This window comes from Bombus terrestris, chromosome 10 (assembly GCF_910591885.1).
Source record: "Bombus terrestris chromosome 10, iyBomTerr1.2, whole genome shotgun sequence".
Lineage (NCBI taxonomy): Eukaryota > Metazoa > Arthropoda > Insecta > Hymenoptera > Apidae > Bombus > Bombus terrestris.
In genome coordinates, this window is record NC_063278.1 from 1879347 (window position 1) to 1895510 (window position 16164).

The 16164-nt window shown below is 43.8% G+C and overlaps 1 protein-coding gene across 2 annotated transcripts in view; it reads right to left on the reverse strand.

Moving 5' to 3' along the window:
• The window catches only part of LOC100643456 (cell adhesion molecule 3), a 37553-nt gene extending 22037 nt beyond the window's left edge, over positions 1-15516 (reverse strand). Inside the window, exons 1-2 of one of the 2 annotated variants that reach the window (XM_048409283.1) lie at positions 14797-15516; positions 1537-1745 (exon numbers count right to left, since the gene is read on the reverse strand). In XM_048409283.1, coding sequence (XP_048265240.1) covers positions 1537-1745; positions 14797-14833 — 246 coding nt within the window. In that variant the 5' untranslated portion in view covers positions 14834-15516. The remainder of the gene's footprint in view (positions 1-1536; positions 1746-14796) is intronic. The other variant, XM_003398537.4, reaches the window with a different exon arrangement.
• Positions 15517-16164: the final 648 nt, after the last annotated feature.

Below are 16164 nucleotides of genomic sequence, written 5' to 3' on the forward strand. Positions count from 1 at the left end.
AAACGAACATTGGAATAATTCTTCAACGAAATTGACGGCGTTGCCTCCCTCCGCTCATTAAAGAAACGAAGTTTCGTCGAAGAGAGGACGATCATATCTTTCTATCGTCTTTTACAACGATCGGTTATTGTTCCATCTAACGTTCCTTCATTGCGATAAATTTCTTAATAACCAGTCCCCTTCAACCCTAGCTAGCTGCCTTTTACCTTGCTTTACTCTTTATTATTTTTTTCTTGGTTTGGGGTGTGAGGCGGTGGGATCAAAGTTAACGTGTATTTAGAGCGCAGCATGGGAGTAACAACGTTATCTACGTATTAAAATATTAATCTAACGCGTCCACGTTGATGCGATATCTGTATAACATTAGCGACTTCATTGATTCTAAAAAAAAAAATCATTTTGAATTATTTTGATATATTACGAGTGGAAAATGAAACGTTATTTTTTATAAGAAACGTGATTAATTGCAGGTTCCCAATTTTTACAGAAAGAGAGAGAGAGAGAGACGTGTTGTTTGTTCTGTTTGAAATAATAGTTGATTACTATTTATGTTCAGTAATCATTGAAGTATTCTTAAGAGGAATACAGAGTAAAAAGCGATATGAGAGAATCAAGCATTCGAGAAATTAAGGAGGATATAATCAACGAAGAGGATATTTACTACTGTTATTTATTAGTAAAATAAGTAAAACAACTGCGAACACAATTTCCGATTCTCGACTCGTACGTCATACTCTCGATTCTCAATCATGCTGCATTTTTAAATGTCTCACGCGTGCAACATATATACATTCTGGCCACGTGCACCACTTACAAATCTCCACGTGCCACGCTGAATCTCAAATATCCATGTTCATTCACCGAATCCTCTGTAACCGATACTTTACCATAAAAATGAATATATTGGCGATCGAAATCTACCAATTTTTCATTATCCGCTACGCGAAAAATTGCAGCGTACTACGCCAAAGACCGAATTACTAGTCGACAAACTCGATCGCCATATCATTTCTCCGACATTCTGTATAACGCTCTTTGTTGTTCCGATATCGTCGTTCACCTTCTCATACTCTCCACTAAAGCATCGACTCCCTTTTAGTCGTCGTGCCACGAGGTCGAAATGCCACGAGGATGGCGAAATACAAATGGAACACGATGCTCGCTGTTACTCTAGCAAACTACGTCGTGATTTCATTTCTGAGACATGCCGTGTAATAATCTGATTTCGTTCGGATACCTCGCACGCTCTCTGTTCAACGTCGACGGACTTTGTGTAGACTTTGCGTAAGCTGGCGAGCCACGAGGTCGAGCATACGAGAAAAAGAAGACGAGTAATAGACGAAATACGATATTCGTCGTTACTCTGAAAACCGCGTGGTGTTTTCATTTTTGGGGTACCCTGTATAACGATCTGGCGTCATTGCGATACCTGACGCTCTCTATCGAGCATCGACGACCCTCCAGACTCTGCATAGGCTCGCAGGCTACGAGGTCGAGTGTGCGAAAGAAAATGCATAGACGGAACGCGATGCTCACCTTCACCGTCAGGTTGCCGATGGGGAAAGTCTTGACGACCGGGATCTCGTTCGGGGCATAGCGATAAAACTCTTGACCCCCTTTGTACCACTTGACGGCGTATAAAAGATCCCCCTCGGTGTCATACCAGCAGTTGAGTATCGCCGAGTCACCTTTCTTCACGGCCGTCGGTATCTGGATGCGCACCTCTCGCAAACCGGAGCAAATTCCTGCAACATACGGTTCGCACGTATACAACATAGCTGCCGTTTTGTATTTGATATTGTACGTGCACGGCGTACAAAGTGTTGGTGCGTTCCGTTTCCTTCTCGCACCAACAACATCGATCCTGCAAGGTGTCGACCCTCTTGAGCGAGAATTAACGAGCTCGAGACCTGGGTTCAAGTTGGAATAGTATTCTCGAACTTTCTCGGTGGAAAGAGAAGGCAAGAAAAAAGAAAGAGAGCAGGGACGAAGGAGTAGAAGGAGAAGAAGGTGGTGGTCGTAGGAACCGCGGCGATGCGTTTAACGACAGGTAGCTCCTGCTCGGACTATTCCAGAGGTTTTATCGTTGAGTTTTGTTTCAGCATGCAGTCGAGGAGCCTGCGGGTTTCCTTTTTTCGTCGCCTTTTTTTTGGTCGAAGGAAAAGCTAAACCGAATTGTAAGCTCGGTTTCATGCTGGTATATTACGCTGCGTACACCAGCGAATTGTAGGTTTCATTGAGTTACACGACTGAAAATGTTGAAGTTTTTCGTGAGCATGGGTCGTGTGTTTGTAATTTTGCAGATGCACTTGGCTCCGCGGTCTTCGAGACAGCCGCGTTTCACCGGAAATAATTGCGACTTCCGCCGCGATCCCGCTGAATAATAAAAATTCCCACGTGAATATTTTACTTAGAAAAATGCACGTCAACTCGTTCGTCCAGTGTGTTTCTCAACGTGCTTGGATTTTCGAACGCTGCTTGGAAATGGTGAATTTTGTAGTTGACCTTATTGGACACTCTACACTCGCCATTTCGCCTCGATCTTTCCGGATAAATTTTTTAATATAGCCGATATAAATGAAATAATAAATTCTCTGGAGTATAGCAGTCTCGAAGAAATACGTAATTACGTAATAGAATATTCCGCCCTTGATCATCATTTCCAAGTTGATTTCTTGACAAATGTGATCGGAGGAATAAATAAATAAAAAAGAAACAGGGGCGAGGATTGATTCGTCATATATTCGTTCTGTCCTGGACGAAAGATACCTTTTGCGATAATCGTAGAATCGGTTAAAAAATTTTGAAACGATTCTTAGAATTAGTCCTCCGAATAATTAGAAATTTTGCGAAACTTTCCGAAAATATTTATCGTAAAATTTCTCGAGAAGAGAAGAGATATTGTACTGTAATGTACTGTCGTCGATTATTGTTTTTCTAAAGATGGTTTCGTAAACGGAGCAATAAAGGCTGACATAACGATAATCGAGGTTTATAGAGGATCATAGAGGAGCAAGAACAGCGTTTCGCGTGCAACACCGAAGGAAGATCGATGTTTGTCATCAGTGGAAATCGTGAAAGGGTTTGAGGCACTTCGATCGACCTGTCCGGAACAGATTCACCACTTTGAATGCAGTTTAAAGCACAACAGACAAATACCGCATGAACCGAGCGAAATGAATTTCGCTGATTACGGTCAACAGAATTTAATATCCTACGGGCTAGTTAGGCGCAATCTTCCGCGGATATTTTAAGCTTGGGAAAACAACGAATTATCGTACGACTACGTAAGCGTGTGTTTTTTCTCGCTAATTAATTCCACTTGCGCGTTATCGTGTATAATGGTATTCGTAATTATTTAACGTATCGCTGTTTATATTGAAAATCCTATAATCGTATTATAACGTGAAATCAAAATTTTGACCTCCGCTTTATCCCTTATATTACCAAAATTTTGTTTGCTCGCGAGACGTAAAAGTTGTAATTCGTTACAGTTTGTTTGCTTAATCTGAAATCTCCGTTTAATTATTATCGTAAATACGAGCAACGATTTAGTATAATACAATTGCGATGTTGCATTGGTAAAATACGATGGTAAAACGATATCGAAATCGAATAAAATTAAAAAAGATACTGCGATTCGCCAAACTATTCGAACGCTAACCGTAGAGCATTTTTATAAATATACTACGCGCGTTTAACGTTCACTCGAGCTAGTTTTCTGGGAGCTACCCAGTTACATACAGAGTGCGACCGAGTAACATGTACGAGCTATGCATAAAATTTCGTTGCACGTATTTTGCTTATCTTCACTCGCGGAATTCCGCCGATTGTTTACTCATATCAACCATACATACCAGTAATTAACCGAGTTCAAGCGTACTTGACAAATTTCGTAGCTCAATTTTCTCGAAAGCTAGGCATCGTGTAAAGCAATTTTATTCCACTAGTGGTTTTCTTATTTCTTCGTCGGATAGTAGCTTATGTCCGTTCGTACGTGTTATTCGAGCGTACCCTGTACGCTGAAAATGTTCACATTGGCGAGAATTAGTTTGGCAAGTTGGCCCGGCGTAATTTAACAACGCGAGTGCAAGAAAGCAGTTAACTAAATCCCGTCGCAAGGAAACGTTACAGTAGCGAAGACCATCGATTTCAACTAAATTTTGTCTAGCACGTAGAATCTAGTGCGGGCAAATCTAGAGCAAACCCGTATCCATGCATTTGGATGAATATGCATTATTTACGAAGACATCTGATATTGAAGTTTCGAGAACCGAAGACTCGTCTTGATTGCTTAAGCATTTAAGTCGGATTGCAACTTCCCGCTGCAATTGCACAACGTAAATCGATATCGAATACAATCTTATAACGCGTCTGTTACATTATTGATAACTATTCTAAATTTCTTACCGTTCTATAACGGACGACTTATACTTGCTTTATTTATATCGCTGTAGAAAGGGTGCACGTATGTATATTTACGGACATTGTCTAAGGATACATAATATATTATAGCAGGGCGACACGCGATATAACGGTTCGCGCTGAATATTCCCCAACAACGTATTGTACGTATGTATAATAGATCGTTTCCAGATGATGTTTGCGAATTTATACGCGTCTTAATGCTCGGTACACAGGATTTTAGTTACTCGTATCAAATTTTCCGATAAATTGTATCTAGCAAAGTAAAAATTCTCTCCTTCTCTCTCTCTCCCCCTCTTTCTTTCTACCACACATGTATACGTGGGACAGCGTGACATCAGGGAAGAACGTGGCGCGAGGGGTAATTGTTTATTAGCGTTGTCAAGATATGTTAACGTTGTCAAGGAGCGTTGTGGGCGTTACCAAGGTATGTTAAGGGAAAAAGTGAGCATGGAAAACGTTGTAACGAGAGTTGAGAGAGTCAGAGTTGAATTTATCTTCGTCGTGTGAAGATCGTTGTGTTGTTGCGTCGTAGAAGTAGCGAGTAACGAACACGTGAAACGGAGTATTATATTCGATTTCGTGCGAGTGCGAACAATATTGTATTAATCGTACTGTTACTTACAAACTAGTAATATAACATTCCTACATATATATATGTTGAGAATTGTGGATCTTAATTGGCGAAATAAAAGTACAGGAACATCGAGATTACGCTTATTCGATATTTTCCATATCACACTACCAACGGAACAGTTACATTCGTCTGTTTTTCGAAACGCCGCGCATACGTATACTTCACACACTCGTATTCACATACGTGTGTCACTATCACTATCCAATTTAGTCTAGCACATAAAATTATATATATCTCAATAATATAAATCTATGTAAAAGAAAGTATGATAGAGTAAAATAAAATAAAATCGCAGTAAATCGCAACTCGCAAAGCATCTAATACTATTGGCAATCTTTTGTCGAGGAAAATGCTAGGTTGGTATGATCGCTAGTTCCTACGTGCAAAGTTAGTACGACTTCTAACGACGCTCTTTTGTTCGCTACGTGTTAATTATCAGAGAGTATCCGGTGTGTTCGAATGGCTGTACATGGTGGTGAAATACAGAGTATACAAAACTGAATCTGTGCGAATCAAGTAAATATCGAACCTCGAAACCTATTTAATAATATATTATATTAGAACACACGTGGCTTGTAAACATTTCTCCAACAATTGGTCGATCTTCCTAACGACTTTGCGACAACAGATCTGGGAATCGCATGCAAGTGGAAACACGAAAAGAAGGTCTTTCCATTAACCGAATCGAATGCAACACACAGGTGTCCACAATCGGGCAATTGGAGCTCTCAAAGGAGACGATCTTCGACCTAGCGAATCGAGTACAACAACCACGAACTCCCTACCCGAGACTCGTTCGTTCCAATTCAAGTCTCGATTCGAGAAAATCAAAAGAAAAGCAGCGATCCAACGAACGAAAAGATGGATAGAGATAGAGGCAGAGGTAAAAGGAAGAATAGAAGTTAGAATGAAAAACGTTGGGAATCGGAAGGTTGGCGGGATGGCGGAGAGATCGAAGAGCAGCGGAACATCGAACGGAGGTGAACGCGCGGGACTCGGGAAATTAGGTTGTTAAGATTTAATCGGACACAGAGGCATTTTAAGCGTCCCGTTGTCCCATCCTCCGCGCGATGGGGTTTGGCGTCGCGAGGTTGGCCAGATTTAAATTGCACCGGCTCCCTCGAGCCACGCTTTCCCAGTCGCCCTGCCACTCTGTCCCGAGAAGATAGCGGAGGATCGTTAAGATTTCTGCCGGATTCCGTTCGCCGGAATTTCATTTGCGACTTGGCCCCGGTAGCTCACCTTTGCCCGGCCCCAGTAATTTAATCGTCGACAAGATTGCTTGGCTAGGATTGTTTAAAGAAGATCCTCGATGAACGTTTGAAACGGAGCTGTTGCTGGCTCGTCAGGGCGCGTGGATGTTTTCGCAGGGTCCATGGGGCGAGGGATGGCACACGGATTTCGAGGCGGAAGTTTCGGCACGAACGGGGGAAGCACGTGTTGTTGGAAGTAATTAAGGGATCACATGCTTCGGGAAATGAGTAATATCGAGGGATAATGCGAGTATTGTCGGAGTGTTTGATGTAAGATACGACTCGCGTTAGGATTGTATCGTGGATTTTCGAGTAGAATGGATAGACGATTTTACAAGGATGATGCGAACGACTGGAAATAATTACTACGCTTACGGGAACGAATTTTTTAGCGAAGGTGCAGGTTTATGGAAGGACGTGTTGCCGGCGAGGTAATTGGGAAATTGTTTATTAGCGGGAATAAATTATACTAGGACGATAACAGGGGATGTTGAAGAGTTTGACGTTAGATGTAGTTCGTGTTAAGTGACTTTGAGACAGCGTAGCAAGAACTTTGAAGTAGAATGATGTCGAGGACTTTACTATCGTTTAGTACGTAAAATAAATTTGGGAAAAGTCTGGAAACTATTTATAGATCCGCGAAAACGTAGTTTTCGATGAAAATGGAAGTTTAACAGTATGTAGAAAATGGAAGGACGTATCGCTAAATGCAGGTTCGAGGACACGGCTAATATTGTGAGGATAATGGAGGATATCGTCGAAGTGTGTGACGTAAGGTTCGTGTTAGACAACTTTGATGATGTGCTAAAGATCTCGAAGATGAATCGCGTATAATAGTATGCTATATCATTATATTATGTAATAAGATAGATTTAAAAGAATAATATGAAAATGTTCGCTGTATGTAGCTTTGTGAAAACATATCCTTTGTTGAGAATGAATTTGTCCGCCTATAAAAGATCGACTCTCAGTTTTTAAGAATTAAAATACCTATATTTAAATTCACTTTTCGTCTTGTCAGTTTTTATATCCCGAAATGTATTTTTTATGAACTTTAAACGGACGAAATTCAATTAGTCTTCCTAAGACTGTTACTTCCAGAGGGGAAAGTAAAAATGTCGTTAAAATGCTACGGTACTTAAAATTATCGCTGATACCTCGGATATATAAAAACAGCGTACATTCTCAAGTTGTATGATACGATGAAAGAATTTCAAGAATCGTGTAAAAAATATAGGTGCGTTTGGTATAAACCGAATAATTTATATTCGCACCTGATCCTCTTTTATCGTTATCGGGTTACGAGAACATGTTTAAAAAGTTCTAGAATACTCGAAAAGATAAATCGAATAGAAGAATTTCGGCTTCACGTTGTTTCGTTTCTTTTAATTAACATTCGCCATTGCTTTATCAACGAACCAAATTTTCTATCAATCAAACGAGAAATGCCTAGCTCGCGCGAAACTCGACAAAACTCGGACTCGTCTCGTTTAAACCTATAAATTAATTTTCCAATAATGTAACTGAAGTAGACTTTACTTAAGCTTCTCATCCTACTAAACAAAACCTTCGTTATAGAGTATCTCTGAAAATCATGAAAATGTAAGCCGCCCATATAGCGAGCAGATGAAAGAGCATGAAATATACGAGAGTATCAAGATTTCGAGAGCAGTCGGTTCGTCGGAATTTCATTCGCGACACCGACCCACCTTCTGCCAGGCGGTCGTAATTTAATCGGCGATGTAATTGGCGGCGGGTGTGCCGGTCGTTTAAGAAAACCCTGGCGAATTCATTACGAGGCGGCGACGATTAAATCTTGGGCCCGTGAAAGCTCGTTCGTTCAGTGAAAATCATCGGGGATAGAAATGGTTTCGATAACTCATAACGTTATCAAAAGACTCGGCGAACAATCTTCCTTGCGATCGCGAGCTATGAAAATTGGTTCTCATGGCGAATAAACCGATTATATAAGAAGTTTGAAATCTGATGGATTTAACTTTGTAAGTCGAGTCGCGTTTCTTATGGCGAATGGTTCTACGAATTTCTCAATGCTCCGGCCAACTTAATGGCGCGAAAACACTTTACCGATTTGCATCGTTTTCGATCCGATCGTGTTTTCCTGCCGTTGAAAAGTTTCTCCAGTTCCGGCAACGTCTTTTTGTTTCACTTTTGTAACAATGTTTTCCGTGGGATATTAAAAGTCTCTTTTATTCGTTCAAACAGCACGAGGATATAAAAATTCGAGGACCGTAACAGAGTTGGCTGTCATCCCTTGCGTCAATTTGTCACGTTAAGAGGAATGAAAAAAGCAGTTTGCTCTGCTTCTCGTTTTATCGTTTGTAGAGCTTAGCGAGAACTGCAAAAACGCATATTTTTCTAGAAACAAGATAAATAACGATAACGATGCACTGAGATATAGGTATATATCGTAATTGAAAGAGGAACAGTACAAATGGTGTAACAGTGACACGCGATGTCAATGTTACGAGCTATCCTTTACGCAGCACGAATTATTACTATTATTTTACAATGTACGGCGAAATTATTTTACAATAATTCTTCTATTGGATATATCGTTGAATATCGAAGTTTTTATTTCGGTACTACACGGATATATCAACTAGATTCTCGTGTTTGAACTCTGTTGGACGATATATAACTTTCGTTAAAAGAAAGTGGTGATTGGTTGGACGAGAGGAGTGAAAAGTTTAGATGGTTGATTGAATAGTGAACGAAATTTGTAGAAGGAAAAGGTTAGGTCGAAAGAGGTCTGCAAACTAAATGAATGCGAGGAAACTCGGAAAAAGAGAGAGAGAATGAGCGCTGATGGAAACAAGCCAAGGATGTAGCCCGTGATATTGTTAAAAATTTTCAATTTACGCTGCTTCTTAGTTTTACAATGATCAATTATTCGGTTGAGCTATCTAACCCGCTAAAACTCGTCTCGTTATACCTTACACCTTAGAAGTTTTGACGCTAATAATAAAAATTCGTAGAGTGGAATGTGTAATTTAAAAAGAAAATTACCGATCACGAGATACAGACTTAGTCGTCGAAACACGGTAACATCGAAAAGAGAAAAAGACTGTAAATCGAAGAATCGAACAACGACATGGATCGTCGCAACGACGATCGTGGTTCTGCGCGGCGTTGTAAATTTTTCAATAAGAGATGGAACTAAAGCTAAAGTATAGTAGTTTCGAGGGAATCATAAAATCAGTCAGACGTCATCTCGACGAACAAGCATAGACGACACAGTTGTAAAAGTTAATAGAAACGACGGAAAATAAGTAGTCGAAGAGATCATAGATCGGATACAGAATACTTTTTCGTTATAGCAAGGTTGCGAATGAAAAGACCGAGAAATTGACACAGTGACACAGGAATTTTATGTGGCATTCTACATTTTTTAACAGCACCTATAGTATCCTCCGTGAGACCGTAAAAGACTGAGAAACGTCATGGTTTACGTGTTCCGGTATATCGACGAGTAAATTGACATAAAGCATAGACGATAAAGTTTCGAAACCTCGGTCATGGGTCAGGAGATGGTATATATAGGAAGATACAGTACGTACTCCCTCTCTAATAAAAAGATTCTAAGTTAGAACATGGAATAAAGATGGTTGCACGACCGCACTGCGGATATTTATGCAAATTGTGTTCTTACGAGAATACATGTTTTGATAAAATCATTAATGTATCGGTGGTGTGCATTTTACTTATCCAAAATACCCTGTTTCACGTACGTAAGATCGTATACGCTACACGGTGTCGCCCGATTTAAACTAACAAATGGTACAAATCATAAAGTCCTTTGAATTCGATTCAGGATACGATCTTTCAGGGAACGTACCAACGTAACTCTTGCTTACAAATTCGATGACCAACTTCCCTTCTCGGGCCAATTATGCCGCGAGAAGATCTCTCAATATATTTCTTCCGACTGCAATTTACTTACCGGTCATCGTCGCGGTATTCGTGAACGGGAGCGTATGTATCGTATTCGGCTCGTAAAATCGGTCAAGCGTCGTAGTTTACACGTTCAGGTGGCTGGACGAGGAAAGTGAGGGAAACCATAGAAGATAAGGGTTGGAAACTTGAGTCAGGGACCTCGAGAAGCGCATACTAACTTCCACCTAGTGAGATTCACGATCGAGGTGCCAAGTAACAGCATGCCAATTGATGCAATGACAACCAGAATTCTACGCGCGACTGTTGCAAGCTTTTGGACAGGGCACCGAATCAGAGCTGCATTTCACGAGACGCAAATTGAGGCTTCGTAGCCATATCTTCGGAAATTTCGACAAATTGGCTCGTGCAAGCGTTCGAATATGTAAGCTTCGATCACCCAACCGGCGTTACGACACTTGGCCATATCGTAGAACCTATTATCCTTACGATTGTTCGGATTCGAGCGCGACATTAAACGTTCAGGGAGAACGTGTTGCTGACTTCCGAGCAGGAACACGCGTTTCCTTCGACGATGAAACGCATCCAAGGCAATTATCTCCCACTCCGGATGATAAACACGGATGCAAATTAGCGAGATCGCGCGGATGGTGTCGCGAGGATCGCGTTCAACGCCAGCGTAGTGCCTTAACGCCGACGATGCCACCACAATCGGAGCAAATTTCGTCTGTTTCGCTGTACACGGTGCTGCAGTTATCGTGGGATTTCTACGCGAAAAATAAGTATTTCGTTAGGAGACTCTCGTTCCGAAGAAAATCGCGTTTCGAAATCTTCGTGAACGAACGTACCATGCCGTAGTAACGTAAAATTCACGACATCCTCGACCTAAAGTCGCCAAAAAATTACGCTTCCAAGTTGGAATGTAGCCTCTTAACGCTAATACCAACAACTATCGTACCAAAATATGAAAATGTGCGTCTCAAATGTAAACAAAAGTGAAAACGAAAACCTATATAAAAAGACGTACGTATCTTCCAAATCTCCATCCTAAGTAATATAATATGCAAAAGATGATGAATTGGTTGTTTCTATTCTTCTATCTCGTAATATCTCCCAATCTCTTCTAAACCGCGATTCCCTTTTAACGGTTGTCGAACAAACTGGATCTCCGAACATGGAAGAACAGTTTCGACCGTATTAAAAATAATTATTTCGGAATATAATTTTAATTGAACGTTTAACCAGTGCTAAAAACAACCGAAACAAACGTCGCAAAGACACTTGACCTCGTTGAGTGAAAAATCCGAGTTGTACTACTAATGGAGCCAGCGACCCGAAACATCAAACGCTGCCATTCCTCGATATTTTAATCTACGATCCACGTATCCGCTATATTTCGTCGTATCCAGCCAGTTACTCGTGTCCCAGACTGCTTCCTAGCCATCAATCGAACCCGAAGAATTCTTCCGGTTTCTCGTAGCCGCGGTCTATAGCTCTTTCGAAAGAAATAGTAGGGGGGTTGGGCGCGGCAAGAATCGCTGGTTGCGTAAGAACGGAATAAGGAGCGGCGACCGGATGGGTCTGAATAAATCGGGTCGCTCGCTCGTCGGGAGAATTGCTCGGCCGCGGTGGGAAACGACGATCCACGCTGCGAGAGTGGCTGAGCTATTCAACGGAGTCTAGCTGGCAGCGCGACGCCGCGCGATGCTGCGTGAAAGATGACAATCGTCGTGACTCGTTAACCTCTCGTGGCTGCTTGGCAAGGGAGTGAAAAGAACAGCTACGACGAGAAAGAAAGAAACGGTAGCTGCAAGGGTGGCACAGAGGACGGACAACAGACAGAGAGAACCGCGTAGGAAGAAAGAACTGCGCGAGAGAGAATGCACCTGCTCCCTCCTAAGGGAGCGAAACGGGATGAGAAAGGAGAGGGACGGGAATAGGAAATAAAGAAGAGAGTCTGGGTGACGAAGATGGGACACGCTCCAACCGATCCGACCGACTTGCATCTTTCATACGATCGTGTAAGTGCACGCGTATCGGGGGAGGCTTGGCGAGATATGATTAAAAAAGGAGAGAGAATGGGAAATAGAATAAAGGGGTAGAAACGGAGAAAGGATCACGCTGGAAGAAAATACACGGGAGGCGGGTGGCGAAGGGCGAAGAGGCAGAAAGAGGCAAGGAAAACAATCTAGCGGCGCCGCGCGAGTAAAGAACAAAAAGCCGGTCGGGAAACGGGGAAAAAAGAGGAAGAAAAGAGCGCTCGATGTCGATGGAATCGCTACAATGGAATCGACGTTTCGACGCCGCGCGATCGTATTTCACGTCGGCGATTCGACGAAAGAGGGGTGTTCTCGCGGCTGAGAACCAAAACGAGACGCGCGAGTTTCGTGCGCGGTTCTGGCTCCCGGCGTTTCTATCCGTGAGCTCGTAAAACCGCACGAATATACACGTTCGATTAAACCGCAGTTCTTCGACACGAATTTTTCAACGGTGAGTTTATCGTCGTTTGCGTTTAAAAAGTTGAAAGGGACGAGAGATCAGCTGGATGAAACAGGCGGTAAAAAGAGAAAAGAAAAAGAGAAGAATTCGATAGATCGTCGATGAAATAACTGGACGATGAACGAACGCGAAGGATGGCTCGATGATGGAGGCCAAACTAACGGAGGGGGTTGCGATTTGTTGCGGCGAATGAATTACGATAGAAAGAGAGGGGTGATCTGGCCTGAAACCGGCAGCGCTCGTTCGTGCAGCGTTAACGCAATTATCCATTGACACAATTAATCGTCAAATTCGCTAAATTTCCATCATCGAAACGACCGTTCGACCGTCCCAGAGCAGTGACCCTTGCAAGCAGCGTCTCGTCGTCGCGAGCCACCCCCCTTTCGCGAGTTCAATGCTCCGATGGATGAAAATCCTCTCGACTTCCTATTCTCCTTCGTATCTCGTACTTTGTCCAGGTCTTTGTTTATGTCTTTGTCTACGTCTGTCCATGTACCACTCGTTTCTCCTGCCATTTCCTCTTTTCGTATCCTAGCCACCATCCTTTGTCCGCCTCTCCCCTCCTTCTGCAACTTCTTACGGTTTTTTGCTCCTTGATCTCTCTGCACGAATCTGCACGCAGTACTTTTTTTCCGATCGATCGATATGGTTCGTTCGTCGATGAGATATTGGTTCTCAAATCGAGCTGTTCGATTCGCGTTCGACGAATAAATAGTTGCGAGGACAAATATTTTAACCGCCCGGTGACGAGTCACCCTCTTCGCCCCTTCGTGCATCGTCGAAAAACGATCTCGACATCTGACTTTCGTTCGCAGTTTTCCCTTCCTTTTCGCTCATTTCAACCTTGCTGTCCCTTTTCCTCTCTACTGCATATCCCCTGTGCGTATTTTGTACCTGTACATGTGTGCACGCGTATGTTCACTTTTTCGTTTCTCCTCTTTTACCTCTTTTTTCGCTTGTTTCCCTTTTTTTTGTGCTTTTTCCATCCCCTAAACAAAGAGTCGGTCGATACACACGGTCGCGACACGTGAAGCGAGGTGAAATTACAAAATTTCACGGAAGCGTCGATATTCAACGAGTTCCTCTCTCTCTCTCTCTCTCTCTCTTTCTCGCTCTCTCCTTCCCTCCCTCTCTCTCTCCCTCTCTCTCTCTCTCTCTCTCTTTCTCTCCTCTCTGTCTCCTGTTCACGTTCGAACAGCTTGATTTCATGCGTTCATTTTTAATTGAAGCGTCCAGATCCGTTAGAAATCCGATGGCGATGATTTCACGAAAATTTCGATACACTTTCTTTGACTCGATAACAGCCGTCCGTTCTCTCGTTATTCACAGGTGTTGGTTGATTTATCGCCTTCCGGCTCGACGGAAATCTTTTACACGTTTCAGCGTGTAACCGCGCGTGCCGTTTCCTAATTCTTTAAGCGAAAAATAAACGAAAATGTAACCATCGTAAGTAGTGGAAAGAAACTGGGCGCTTGGTGAAATTAAATCGCGTTTCAATCCCCTCAAAGAACGAGCCGCACGCTTTTCACCAAACAACCCCGCCGCTGGTGCATGAAATCATACTTAAAATTCATGCCTCTGATCTCATCCGGCAGCTCGTGTTCCTTCCACCCTCCAGCTTGCTTCAATCTCGCTCTATCAAAGAGAAAACCACCGACGAAACCGAGAGACATCGACGTGCCGACACACGCCACGATCTACACGAATCCTCTTAAATCTATCTAAAATAACTGCAACCTCGTTCAATCATCTAAAAACACGCGACGAAACTCGAAACCGCTGTACGCGTGAACATTATTTTACAGTGCGTTTAGGATAACGGCCTTCGTCGGAACGGAGAATCTAATCCATACAGGACGCGAGACACGAGGGGCAACGGCCCGCAAGGATGGCCGAGGAGCGAGGGTCAAGCAGGGGCAGAATGACGGACAAAGTAGAAGGAACAGGGGAGAACAGTCGGACGGGATTTCTACGCACAACGACCATGAAAATGTCGAAAGAATGCACGGAAAGATCACAGGATCGTGTTAGAAATAATAGACACGAATTTGACGATATCGTTCCACTCACCCACGATATGAACGAACCAGAGGATTTTCAATTCCATGGATGCTCTCTCTCCTGCAGTGTTCGTCCTGCGAATATCACGTTCCTACTCCTGCACGGATCGGTGGTGGTTACGATGATCGTGGCACGTCTGTGTGTGGTCGTAACGCGGCCGGCGCGACGCGTCTCTTCGCATGTCGCCCTTCCAGCGCGTGTTCTCTCCCCTTCGCGTGTCCAGTGCGTGTTCGCGTCCTCTGCTATGTTCCCGTTGGCACCCAAGTGAACGACAACGACAACGATCACGACCACGACCTCCCCTTACATAATAGCAACGTCGCGCACGGTCGACGAACAGTCGTGCCCCCGACGGCTAGACGAAGGACCAAGTGGCGGATCGGACGGTGTGGTGCGAGGCGAACGATGCGAACAACCCCCTGTGCGGTGTGTGCGCGGTCTGCGGAGCCCGGCTCTTCTGACGATGCTCCCTCGTAGCCTGGCGTTTCGCGCAGAATCAATTTCCTTGCAAAACGACGTCGAGGAGCGGCGCGAGTGCGAGTGCGCGCGCAAGCGCTCCGCAACCGATCTCTCTCCGCTATTCCTCTTGGCTCGTCGCCGTCGTCTTTCACCACCACCAAACCAGCCGACGAGGGGCGAGGATGGTCGCGGAGGACGCGCGATAGCAAAGCGAGAGGATATCGTTTGCGTGTGCCGGTAAGCCGTACACTGTGTCAGTGAAATCTGGCCCACCGATAGATTCCGAGCAACCCCGAGCCGATAGGCCAACCCCTTCCTTCTCTTCTCTTCTCTTCTCCCTACCCCCTACTCTAAAATCATCTACTCCCACCCTTCCCACAATACCGTTCCTCCTTCTCCGTTCCTCCTCTTCTTCTAACCGTGTTAACTCGTGGCTGCTTCGTTTCAGCAACCTCTTCGTCCTTCGTAAGCCAGCGAGTATGTGTTCGCAGAGGACGCGAACGCAGACGCGTCCCTTGTGCAACGCGGAACGATAAACTCGTAGCGGAGCATCCTTCTTCGCGACACACAGAGACGCATCCTTGCCCTTTGTGCATGCTTCTATTGTTCTGGAAGCGCAGCTAGGTACCGGGCCACCGATACCGGCAATTCCTTTACAACCGGTACCGTCCTGACACACGTCGTCTCTGTTTCATAGAAGAGGCGGCTAAGAGGAGCAAAAGAAAAGCAAGAGCTCGCGAGATTGCTCGTCGTTTTGGAGATTTCGTCCGCACGGATGCCCGACGGATGCCTTCGCCCGTGCCCGCGGGCGACTCGGAGTCCTTGTACTCGATACAGTCGACTCTAATCGACTGCAGATCGGAGAATGGATTTAAGCAGGGGTTATTCCGAGATGCTTCGCTCTCGCGAGCAGCTCGA